The 13,147-nt window shown below is 41.0% G+C and overlaps 1 protein-coding gene across 1 annotated transcript; it reads right to left on the reverse strand.

Moving 5' to 3' along the window:
• Window positions 1–169: 169 nt before the first annotated feature.
• Window positions 170–12,395, reverse strand: LOC133997429 (E3 ubiquitin-protein ligase pellino homolog 2). The gene is made up of 7 exons (XM_062437003.1): window positions 12,008–12,395; window positions 5,220–5,349; window positions 4,680–4,781; window positions 3,110–3,307; window positions 2,720–2,905; window positions 2,354–2,559; window positions 170–2,157 (listed from the first exon to the last, which is right to left on the reverse strand). The coding sequence occupies exons 1-7, from the start codon at window positions 12,085–12,087 to the stop codon at window positions 1,773–1,775; spliced, it is 1,287 nt and encodes a 428-aa protein (XP_062292987.1). The 5' UTR covers window positions 12,088–12,395; the 3' UTR covers window positions 170–1,772.
• Between the last annotated feature and the right edge of the window lie 752 nt (window positions 12,396–13,147).

Genomic DNA, 13,147 nt, shown 5'->3' on the forward strand with positions numbered 1-13,147 from the left:
TTTCTCACTCACAAGCCCTCCTACGTCTACCACACGATAATATTCTGAAACATACAGAACTTGCTTACACTGAGTAACAACAGTTAACTAAAACCGATTATCAGTTAGAAAAATAGTTTTGTTTTTTCTTTTTTTAAACACTGAACATCTAAAAGAATCCCCCCCACCTCCCCAAATAAATCCCTCCCCATTTCCTAACAAAATAGTTTTTCTTTGAAACAAAAAAAACAAAGGTTATCTTTTGAGGTTATGCAAGGCCAAACCTTTTTGACACTCCATCACACTAACATAGACCCTGTTTAGCATAATTCAGTAACCAGAAGTGTGTTCAAATTAACACAATAATACAGACTGCTGTGTTCCTCTGCAGCTTAAACACGCTGATTTCTGTCGGCATGATCGGGCTACTTCATGCATCTATGATGATTTAAAATGGAAGATGTCAGGTATGTCATCACTAACTCAGTGGTTCACTCTTTATTCTAGTGCTTTGGTTGCATCACACACACTTAGATCATTGGTCTTAGACCTCACTCGGAGATAAAAAAATAAATCCTGAATTGAACACACCTCTGGTTGAGCCCTTAACCTGGAAACCATTTCAGCCATGTTTTAAGCAACCGCTGACCTAACTCTTGGCTAAAAATAGCAAAAACATCTAGCTTATCTATGAGAGTGCTATTATTGCTTTAGAGAGTTGTGAAGTGGATTTTACCCAGTTTAGTTCCAAGCCCTTGTTTGCACTCAGTCTGCTTGATGATCAGGAGGAAATCTGGAGTGGACAGGGGAGCTTATTTTATGTGTATGTGGAGTTTCCTTAATGCTAATCAAAGAGTCTGCAAGGTTTCATTCCAACCTAATACTACACGAGAAGTCTCATTTAAAAGGGGTTTCTGTGTGTAGATTTCACACACAAAAAAACATGCTGAATAAAAATGACTTATAATTTCCTTTTCATGAATCACTAAGAAATTGAAATGCTGCATCAGTGCAAAAGCCTCCAGTCCCACCTTGTATCCTTCCACATTTACCATAAGTTTATAATGCTATCCGCTGAGAAGGAAGCTATGAATATAAATCAGTTGGTCATTTAAGTGGCTGGGAAAAAAATTCATTTCACTGAATGTGAAAGGCAGAAAGGGGAGGAGGGGGTGGGGTTGTTGCAAAAGTTGAGGCTAGATGTGTTATATAATGCGGTAATGAAAGTGAGGATTGCGAAGTGAAAGAAGGTATTGAGCAGCAGCATTTCACAACGTCTAGCCTTTTCAAAATTAGAAAGAAATCAGAGTGAGAAGTTGGTAATCAAAGCGAAGAAGTGAAATACTACACCCCTATTATTAGAGAATATTGGTATATAATGTTATTTCACTGAGTCAACCTGACCTGCAGTGGATTAAGACACTAAGGTTTCCTTTATACTGTGTTTCATACATCGTTTCTGAAGCAGCATTGTGAAACCAGCTTGTGTAGTGTTTGGTTAGAATGACAAACAGACTCCTCTATGACAGAGAACTGGACTTAATAGTCACATGACAGTATCGACTATTCAGTTGTGTTATTCATTCACCTGTCCTCCAGATCCTGAACCAATCAACAAGCATTGAAGGAGAAATAAGGGGAAGGAATCCTCCGCCTAGGGCTTCAGTCAGTAACACAATGTTAATAATCCAAATGAATTACCTTTCAATACTGAACACTAATCAACATTTGTGACATGAATGAAGCTCAGGCATCTTTTTGTTACTGTGATAGTGGTTGCTGTGGTGTGGCGACTAGTCGATGGGGCCCTGGAAGATGAGCCGCGTCCACCCGGGGGTGCTGAGGGCAGTGGAGCAGAAGGGGCAGACGGGTCTGAAGGCATGCGTCCCGTGTGGCAGCGGTGTCTCGGCCCAGTACCTGGCTGTCCTCTCTGAGCAGACGTGGCCGCACGGCACAAAACCGTGAGTGGGAGCTCCGGCGTCCACGTACACAGCGGGCTCACACCCCAGCCACAGAGGCACGTAGGGACCCACACTCCTGCACAGGGGACATTCTCTGCGGATTCCGGAGCCTTCACCCTCTCCTGGTAAATCTTCTCCCTCAGATCTCTGGCCCCAGTCATGGCGTCCATGGACATGGCCGCAGGTGAGGTAGACCCAGGGCTGTCGTTCTTCAAGGCTGAAACAACAGATCATACGTTTTTATCGTAAATGGTAAATGGACTGTACTCATATAGCGCTTTTCTAGTCGACCCGCTCTACTTCCTGAGCCACAGCATTTTAGAGTTTTTATACAAATTAACATCAACATAACAATGAATATCCTGATAGGAAATAATGACACTCTGTCATATACTCGAGTTTGTGTCACCCACCTGTGGCTGCGGGGCAGGCTGGGGAAGGCCAGTGTGCTGAGACCTACAGGGCACTGAGGGCGGGACGCATTCAGCTCCTGCCGAAGTGCTTCCAGGTGACGCAGGGTGGGAGCGCGCAGGAGCCCCTCTCCTGTGCGCCAAAGCAGGGTGGCACCACACAGATCAACCAAGGAGCCGTCACGTAGTGCGCTACTCTCACCCTCTGCCTATAGAGGATGACACACAGAGACACCAGCTTACAATCAGACTAAAAATAAACCCCACACAATAAATCTACATAATTCTATCACTGATTGGTATTATTCAACAGACCGCCCAATTCCACTGTGTGTAAACAAATCTGCGATCACCCCGCATGTGACTCACCAGTTTGCCCCGGCTGGGTCCAGAGCGTGTCTCTCGCAGGGCGTAGACATCACCACAGACTGAGATCTCCCTCCACAGACCCTGCTTGGGGTCCTCTGGGAACCCCTCCGGGTGCATCACTAGCACCCCGTTGGTGGTCAGGCCATCCATGTGCCCATCAGGGTTTTTCCATTTGGTAGCTTTCTCCTGCGGTAACAAGAAATATTTTAAATTACTGACTCCAAATATAGAAGTTTTTTAGTCATTATTGGATGTAAGTAATGACAAAGACACAAAACATCACAAGATAACTACTATTGCTGCTCATTCTTTGAAATATTGAATTATTTGATACAAGTTAAAATGATCATTTATGATATTAATATATTGTGACATAATCAGTCTACGTACCCCTAGGAAGATATTTTTGGAGGAGTCAAAGCCTGCGGCATAGATCCGTGCAGTGTAAGGAGGGTTGCGCTCACACACCACCCTGCAGGCAAAACGTGAGATGGTGCTGGGAGCGATGGAGGGGTCCTCCCCCTCCTTTCCCCCTCCAGAGGTGTCTGTCACCACGAAGTCAATGGGGCTTTCTGTGGAGCGTCCGATCTGCATGGGACGAAACAGAGTAACATTCCTGGATGCCATTCACCAAAAGAAATGCTGATGAAAGTGATCGTCAACATTGGTACAGAAATAACTGCAGTCATTGTTTTAGACTCACACAGACTTCATTTAGATGTTTGACAAGCCGTGCCTTTAAATGCTGATGACTGAGTGATTTCTTCATCACTTGTACAACAAAAGTAATCCGTGATACAACTATAGGAGCAGTGGGTTGTATCAAGTTATCATGGTATCCCAGGGTACTTAGAAATCCTGAAAGTATGATTTTCAATACTGTCCGAAATAGTCAGGCTTCAAGTTATGCGCTTGTGGTCAGCCACCAATGGGTCAGACCAATCAGTGTTGCAAATCCAGCTGCCTCGCAAGGTAAGACGGTGATAGACAGATGGTTCGCCCAATCACCTGCCATATATTTTTTGAAAGTGCCTGCCTTTTTCCAGACCATCCTGCGTGTCAGGTTACTTTCTATTAAACTGATACAGAGATGCTGTATTGAGATGATGTATTGTAGTGCACAGCGCGTGCCACCAGAGGTCAGTCTCCACAGGTGGAACAAGCAGCTCAGCTGAGAAAGATGGCGACTGCTACTGATGGGGATAATGTTACAGGACTGTAAAAATACCTCTGTCCTGTTTGGGAATATTTTGGGTTTTAATCCTGATGATAAAAGGTGAGCTAGTCTTCTTCCAACTACAAAAGCAGTTTATTAGCCACATGATTTAATTCAACTGCCAGACTGCCACCACCACCCGCATCATCTCCGTTCAGCTCATGACGTGTCGGTATTCGCTCCGGCAAGAAGTGTCATCGGAGCCTATAGCATAATCTATGAAAAAAAGGTGCATATTTCCTATCTATTTATTATTCTCTGGGTCATAAGTATTTAAACCCTGCAAGACTTGTCTAAGTAGGCTAATTGCATATTAGACACACAGTATTATAGGCTAGTAAATGTCATACTTCTATCACCAGCTCTGCTTTTATGTTTTGTTTTGTTTTTTTGCGTTATTTCCCACAAATATCATCATATACTCCGCTGAAATGTCAGGAATGCATGAAGGTATGAAAAAATGTTGTATTGTGTATAAATATAGACTTTAGATATTTTACACATAAGCCTTTATTTTTTAGACTAAATGGTCACAGTCCTGAACCAAAATAATCTACCTGCTGCAGAGAGTCCTTTGATAACATTACGTAACAGCATATTTTGGGAGACACTTGCTCATGTTCATAAATTTAACATCATAGGAATAGCGATTAATCCTCAGGGGAAGTGTTTCGTTCGTGACATTACTTAAGCGGGAGGGATTAAAAACCTGACCACGTTTTCTTGATTTCCTTGGTGTGTTACCTGGAACATGTCTGTGTTGTTGTCATGGCAGTACTCCACCACCACCGTCTGGTTCCGGGACAGTGTGAAAGAGATGCTGTGCTGCCCCCTGCTGTGCACAGCCTGCAACGACACCAGGAGGAACAAGCAAAGGTAAAGCATTCATTTTCTGGATAAGTCTTTCTTCTTCTTTCTTTTAAAAAAAACCCCACATATAAGTTTAACTGGAAGATGATGTTGATTAAAATGCAACAACTGTAAAATAAAAAAGATTCATACTGTGATATTGCATGCGATAGCAGCATGTGACACATTTCTTTAATTTCCCTACATCGTCACGTGTCACCAGTAATAATTTAAAAAAAAATCATGCATCTGGCATCTGTATGAAAGCAGACACGCATATACACACACTAATGGACGGACACATCCACCGCTCCATGCTTTGTCACCCTTCCTCTGGCTTGTTTGGGAACAACAACAGGGAGTCACAGGAAGGAAACTAAAGCTAACACACTGATAAAGCATGCAGTAAACAAACTTCGGCGGACACACACACACCTTGCTGTCCTGTGGTGTGTTGAGGATGTGCACAGTGCTGGGCTTGACACCATTAGCCTTGGCCCTTCGGTACAGAGCAAAGCGGCTCTTTCTGCGCCCACGGTCTCCACTTGGAAGAGAGCCATTGTACCTGGAGAAAGAATGAGAACATGGAAACTAATCAGAATACAAAGACAACATGTACACAACTTCACACATGTTAATTTATAGGGATCTCGTGCCACAAGATCTCGTGAGATTAAAACGTGACTATATTTCTCGTCGAGGTGAATGCTGTCTCGCAAAGTATTCAGGGGGCGGTAAAGAAAAGAAAAGACGATTGGTTTTCTATCGCCCATTTGCACGTCATGTTTTCTTTTTATAATGTCACCCTGTGGGTCATTAACCTTGTTGCAGTGGGCGCCCTCATTCTACTTTGTGAACTAGCATCTTCTACCTGCTGAGAAGTCAGTCAGAAGTAGGAGATGGGGAGAGGAGCAGGGGTAGGTTGACCTCAGGTCTCTGCACTGAAAGCCTGAGAAATCTAGCACAGCTATGGTCGCCTTATGATGCAAAAAGTAAAATTAGTCACACTAATTAAAACACACAATTTATAAGTATGTTGATCTACTTGTGTATTTGTGTTACATGGAATTTGTGTAATTTACTTTTATTTCTGTGTTTTTTCATCAGCAATATGTTTGATGTAATTTGTGATAGTTTGATTTCATTTCATTTATATTTATATACTAGAATTGTTTTTATTCTTCATACTTCATTTTTGGTATTTGTGATTGTTATTTCATAAATACCAAACTTATCTATCTATAAAATATCTATCATATGAGGGGGTGGAGGGGGGGAAACCTTTTACAGTGCTTGCATATTGCATACTGCATATGTTACTTCATACTTAGAAAGTAGAACTGAAGTGACATTCATTAAAAGATGCATTTTGCATTTAGTGACTTTCAGTCAAATAAAAACTATTTTTCCAGTCATATATTTCATCATTGAAGTTTTCTTTAAAAAAGTGTTAAAATCTCATTTTGTCTCATCCTTGTGAACCTCAATATCGTGTATCGTCTCGTCTTGTGAGCTGAGTGTATCATCACACCCCTACACATTTAGGTTCAGTGAGGAAGTAAAACGATGAGTACAACACTCTTATCTTCTATGCATACTGTATGGTGTGCGTCATTACTTGTGGGCTATTAATAAAATGACACTGATGCTGCTGAGATATCTGCAGAGATAGATAGTAAGCTCAATTGATTTTGTGTATCTTTACAGCGACATTATCACAGATTCTTTTGAAATGAATTAAAATAGCACACACACACACACACACACACACACACACACACACACACACACACACACACAGGGCCACTCGTGATTCATATTAAAGTGCTGAGCCTCAATGAAAAAGAGCAAATACCACTTGATCTCACTTGTTCAGCCTGTACTCGAAGCTCGTTTTCACTGTAGATGAGCTCACTCTTTACCTAACCTCTTTTATTCTTTTACAATGAGCATTTTCATCACGCCATCCATACAATAACCGTACGGCTTTGAGGGTTTCTGTTCATTAATAGACGCAGACGTTAAAATTTAGATTCTTCTTATGAGACTGATGAGTAATATATTCTGGATCACGAGTGTTTTATAATTAAATATCAACCTTTTCCTGAACAGATCATCTCAGTTTTCCTGCTTTAATTAATGTGGCGTGATGTCAGCTCCTTTTTGGTGTTGGTTCTGACTATAATACTGACTCTGTCCTCTTTTTTTTTTTGGAAGCTGAGTCAATCATAATATTCACAGTTTGAGTTCACGCAGAAGGCACTCGGCTGGTTTTAGGCTGTTCAGTAATCAGCAGTGCATGGTCCTTGAGAGAAACTATTCACAGGATCCCCCAGCGAAGAAGACGAGGACTTTGTGAAGGATAATATCTCTGCCTTTGCTCGCCTTCAAACTGGATCAGATCAGAAAGACACCTGGTTCAGCTCCGGTCTGATCCGTCTCAGCGAGGGGTGAAGTCAAACTAAATGCTCCCACAGTGTTTGTACAACGTGGCTCTGCAATGGATTCATCAAGCAGTCTTTCATAAGAGAGCTAATTATTTAATTCGTCAGATAAAAATGCAAATAAGCTGCTTTTTAAATGCAAATATTTGCTCACATTCATCTTTTTCATATCAACACAAATCCTATACTTAGGATTGTTTCCTGCTGGTCGGTCGACAGAAACAGCGTGACAACAAACTTCTTACTTTTTAATCTGCTCTTACCTTCGTTCTTAACTTCTAAGTCTTTGTATATGGGTCAATGACGTGATGTAACCCAGTGTCAATTGGTGTAAGCAGTATTTTTTCATAAAAATGTGAACTAAAATGTGGAATAAATATAATCCACTTTTGTAACGCAACACATCATTTGTCAAAACTTATTTTGAAAAAAATGGTTGTTTTTAGGATATGCCCTGCTCAATATTGACAAAATGCTTTACAATTTAAATGCAGAAATACTCCAAAAATGTTTCTTTTCATTTGATGTTTTTGAATGAAGTAATTCTTTTTATGAGTACACTTTAATACACTGTAGGTGGATAAAATATTTAATATTTATCATTCTTTTGTGGTTACACCATGGGACATTTTCAGGAGTATTCAGTCTTACTTTTTGTACAAAATGGTGCAAATGTCATTTCAAATGACATAAAACCAACAAAAATACAAAATGTACATTTTAACAAACCTGATGCTGGTTTTAAAACTATTTTTTAATCTTGCCAAACCTTATTTGTCACTTACATAAATGTATTTATGTATGTATGAGTCTGTATGAGATACTGGATACCTGAATTTCCCCAATAGGATGAATAAAGTATCTATCTATGTATCTATGTATCTATCTCGTTATGGTGATGGGCGTTATTTGTGATATTTCTACCGTAATTGATTTATTTGATTGACGACATCCATTGAGACACAAAGAGAAAAAAGGTCTGTTACTTTATTTGACCAACTTAACCGGCTGTAGCTTCAAACTACATTCAGATAAACATTTATTTTTGCTCCGAGTGTGGACTGTGAATTTTGTCCCCATGACTTGCATTATAAGCACATTAGGGTGGGATCTATTAAAGGGTAAGTATGACAAGGAGAAAAGATTACATTTAGTTGTTTGAAGGCAGACTTGAAACATGTGAACCTATCCTTTAACCAGATAACACACAAATTAAACAGAGACTGGGAATTAACAGAAACCAAAGTCACTTTCTGGCAATTCTGAACAGAGCTGCAGCAAACTCTCTCTGAAATAGTAGAGTGGATTTAAGAAAATATTTGCATATTTAACTTGATGTACATTTCATTTTTGTCCATTTTTGGTTAGAGCTCCTCTGTGTTTTCATTGGTTCATTTTGCGGGGGTGTGTTCTGAGGCCAGTTTGTTTGATGTGATGCATTTTAAATGAGCCGTACTTCCATGAATCTTAAGACCAAGACTGACTTCTTTTGGGGACTGCAACCTTACAGTCAAGTCAGAGTAGGGCACAGTGAGTGAGATCAGGTGCGTTATCTAGACATACACAAACACACACACACACACAGGCCACATCTACTTAAAAATGTAGAGTCCAATTGCAGAAGATGACTCAGTGCTATATCCTCCCTCCGTGGCCCTGCCTGTCAAGTCTAATTGGACCCCGTCTGACGAGAGCAGGACTGGGTCATGAAGAGAGGAAACATGAGGAAAGACATCTGAGCGGGTCTGGTTTAAAAAAGGCAGAAGATGTGAAATGGGACCGAGGATGAGAAGGCACCATGGGAGAAAATCAGCTTATACACAGAGAGAGAGAGAGCGAGAGAGAGAGAGAGAGAGCGAGAGAGAGAGAGAGAGAGAGAGAGAGAGAGAGAGAAGAGAGAGAGAGAGAGAGAGAGAGAGAGAGAGAGAGAAGGAGGAAAGGTAGTCGGTGCTTTGACAGAAACAGAGACAAGAAAACCAGTCAAAAGTCATCATGAGTATTACATATAAAGAAAAAATTAAAGAAAAATGGATGAAATTTCGAGGAGAAAGGCCGAAGGAGGAGCAGCTTCATTCGGTATGATATGACTGGGCAGTTCAGGCCCTGCATCACGTGTGCATCATAAAACACCGTATGAAATATTCACTCCTTCTGCCCCCCGACACAGGGTTTATTTTGGTTGAGGGCAAGTCACCGAGGAGGCCTGCCTCTCTGTGCAAGTCAGCACTCAGCAAAACAGTGACAGGCTGGGCAGGGATAGGGACTGGGTGAAAGAGAAGAGTGAGGCATGCGACACATTGTGTTATAATGGTGAGATAAAAAGGTGTGGGAGTGATAAAGGGGGGAAAGGGAGGAGAGGGTCTTTGCATAGTGATGGGGAGTGGTTCATGATGTGTCCAGGCTAACTAAGGGAGACAGCCAATGTAAAAAAAAAAAAATCACATGGTCTGCAATGAAGTATGCATTGACCACCACGCGGTGCATGTGATCATCAAGGTTGATGGATGCAAAGTCAAACCACACTCGCACAAATGGGCCAAAAAATATGAACCCTGACAGGAAAGAGTAGAAAGAACAGGCTGTTCTGACGAGTGTCTGCTGTCAAAAGTCACGTATGTTATATCATCCATCTCTGTAAACATATATATTATATCTATAATAATAATGATAATGATAATAAACTTTTATACTGCACCTTTCATACAAGGCAAGTTGCTCAAAGTGCTTTACAGAAAAAAATACAATAAAACAACAGCAAATAAAACAGTGTAAAAAAAAGAGAGGGTTAGTAAAATAAGAGAATTAAAAATAATAATTAAAAAAATGCAAAAAATAATAATAATAAAATAGACGTTCAGTAAAAATAAGTAAAAATAACATTAATTAAAAACCAATTAAATGTTTCAGCTACCACTTAAAAATATTATATATATATATTATATAAGTATAAAGAACAATACATAAGTACGAAAAACAATAAGAATAATAATAGTAGAAATATATAATTTTAAAAATTGTGACATTATTTACATAATTTACAAGTATAATATTGGTATTGAGTGGTCATATACCAGACATGATATAGTTATTGCACAGATTAAAGTGAAAGAAAATATATATGTATATTATATGTTACACATTGAAATTGAAATTAGTAGTATACATGAAATACTAATATTGCATAGCACTGGACACATCAATACCTATTTTCGCCATGTCACTCAGCTCGAGCTCAAAAACACAGACAAAATACCTCTAATAGCCTGCTAGTCTGCGGCCGTCACCATCCAATCAAACCGAACCTCAATCACCAACAGTTTAAAAGTCAGCTAATACAAAACGCTTTTCTTTTCTACCCACAATGAGACACATTAAAAGTTTCACAGAGAGCACGCCGCAGAGGTCTGCTTGTGTTTAAGCTGCGTAGCCAAAAAAAAACTTCCACCTTCCACACAGGCCATTAAAAATAAGCACTTGTGTATTCTGATGTGAGGAGGATGTAAAGGGGCTGCTCTGTTCAAACAGTCAGATGAGGAGGAGGAGAACTAATCAGTATTCTGATGCGGGCAGGCTACAGCCTCCTCACTCCCATGTTCAGCCAGAGGGGAAGAGATAGGCCATTAGGTCAGTTATCTTTGGCATAACACAGGAAGCTCTGCGGGGCAAAAGAGGGAGGCCTGTGCCTAAGCCTGAATATGACTGTGTGCATGTATGTACGTGCGTTGTGGCATTTTCTGGTCCCTGCAGACCGCTGTGCAGCGTGGAGCTGTAGGGGGGGAAATGCTGTGGAAGCTGGTGGCTGTCATCAGCACATCCTGCCTGCTGTGTGTATGCGTGTGTGGTCTGTCATAGGCTACTTTTGGGGACACATTTCAGACTTAGGACCAGTTAATTGGAGGCAGCTTATCCGATTGGGGTTAAAAACTGTGACTCCATTTGGGAAAAAGCAAATTTTTGGGGGTATAGTGGTTAAGGTAAGTCACAGAAATATGCATATAAGTCTATGTAATGTCCCCAAAAGTGACCATGATCTGACACGTGTGTGTGTGTGTGTGTGTGTGTGTGTGTGTGTGTGTGTGTGTGTGTGCTGGTGGTTTTCTCCTCATCATCTTCCTCCTCCTCTTCCTCCTCCTCCTCCTTCACTGGCAATGGATGGTCATCTAGCTGCGACGTTTTTATTAATTAGTAATAGACTATAACCTCGGCTTTATGACTAAATAATATGAGCACAATGGCATAGGGTTTTTTTTTCCATACAATGATATCATATCCAGTCCTACTTTTAGAAATCACCATAGTATGACATCATTGGGATTTTCAGCCTGAGCAACCCAGCACTGCTTACCCCCCCTCTCTCTCTACAACCATTGATCAAAAGGCAGCTAGCGTTACATCCGTAGTAGCCTCATGTACTATATAGCTATTGCAGATGTTTCACCTTTTTTAACACTCAAATGCACCACACATGATGCGGGAACCATACAAAAGGGAAGGGGGAGGCATAGTTAAAAGAGATTGTGGTTTAATTTGGAGCATAAAGTTAGTTTGTAAGATTACTACACTAGTCCTATACTGGTGGTAGTGAAATTGGGGGTTAAATATTGCTAATTTTACACATTTAATGTCGACAATAGCGATATATGTTGTAATAGCAGTGGACACTCTCGTCATCTGTGGGTTTATTTCGCGGATTGAGCCGCTATTACACATTTAGTGTTAATTCCCCCCTCATCCTACACATTTTTTTTTACTACAGGGTTAGATTTTTAAGAGACTTACCCCAAAATGACCAATTCGCCGTATTTTACCGGGTCTTTAACGGGCACATCATCATCTCCGTCTTTTTTCGGTGAATTCATCAGACTGGACTGCTCCAGAAGAAGAAGAAAAAACACACAAAAAACGCGTCCAATGGCCAATAGTGGTGAGATAAAACAATGCTAACACTGTAAGGGAAGTGAATTGGGTTGTTGTAGTCTATCAAAGTTTGGGCACAGTTGGGTAAAGTTTTCCCAGACTTCTTCTTGTAGTTTTTATTGTTTTAATCCCGTGAAGGAGCATCTTTTCGTGGTTTTAATGCCAGTGTGTAGCTAGTTTGTATCGCGACAAATCTGTTCAGTAGCATCGGATACAACAGCGGCTAGCGGCAGGGAGTGGGGCGTGCCATTTCTTTGTAGGGGGGGGGGTCGCTTGAAACATATCTCAGAAATATTAAATAAAATTGCCTCTATGTGGAATAAAACACGTTAATAACTTTTATAAGGCTATATAAATACTGTACACACGACTGATACGGAAGAAACAAATCTTTATTCAATTTATAACTATACTTAAGCAAGACTCCCCTCCCCTATGGAACAAGAAATTCGTGCAGCCTTGATGAGAAGCTGGCTCCAACGCCGACAGAATAAAATGAGGCGTTTCGAAATCCAGAGGAAGTGTCCACATCCTCTGACTTGTAGAGGCGTCCCGGCACAATTCAGGCTGCAGGCGGAGATATTTTTATGTTTGGTGTGAAAACCATATAGCTGAGATCTCGTGGGTCATTATGGAGTCTGACGTAATGAGATGCTACATCGGCGGGGGGGAGGGGGGGGGTATAACTGGGATGTGGGTCACCATTTGCAACCCCCAGACGAGACACCTTCTTTTCTTCATGTCTGCATTTCATGGGAGAGTTGGGAGACAGATATAGGACGACTGAAGCCCACACTTCCATCTCTCTCTCTCTCACTCTCTCTCTCTCTCTCACACACACACACACACACACACACACACACACACACACACACACACACACACACACACACACACACACACACACAGACACAGACACAAAGAGAGAGAAAGGAGTATTTTGCGTACTTACTCGTAATGCTTTGACCACATGAGGGCAGTGCACTTCAGTTGCAAAGAACA

This window comes from Scomber scombrus, chromosome 17, assembly GCF_963691925.1.
Source record: "Scomber scombrus chromosome 17, fScoSco1.1, whole genome shotgun sequence".
Classification (NCBI taxonomy): Eukaryota; Metazoa; Chordata; class Actinopteri; order Scombriformes; family Scombridae; genus Scomber; species Scomber scombrus.

Bases quoted from the DNA above. Each gene is read 5' to 3' on its own strand.
- LOC133997429 (XM_062437003.1), bottom strand. From the start codon at position 12,087: ATGAATTCACCGAAAAAAGACGGAGATGATGATGTGCCCGTTAAAGAC. The intron at 2,906-3,109 runs GTACGTAGACTG...TTGTTACCGCAG, and splicing joins CCAAAAATATCTTCCTAGGG to GAGAAAGCTACCAAATGGAA. The intron at 2,560-2,719 runs GTGAGTCACATG...CATCCTCTATAG, and splicing joins GACCCAGCCGGGGCAAACTG to GCAGAGGGTGAGAGTAGCGC.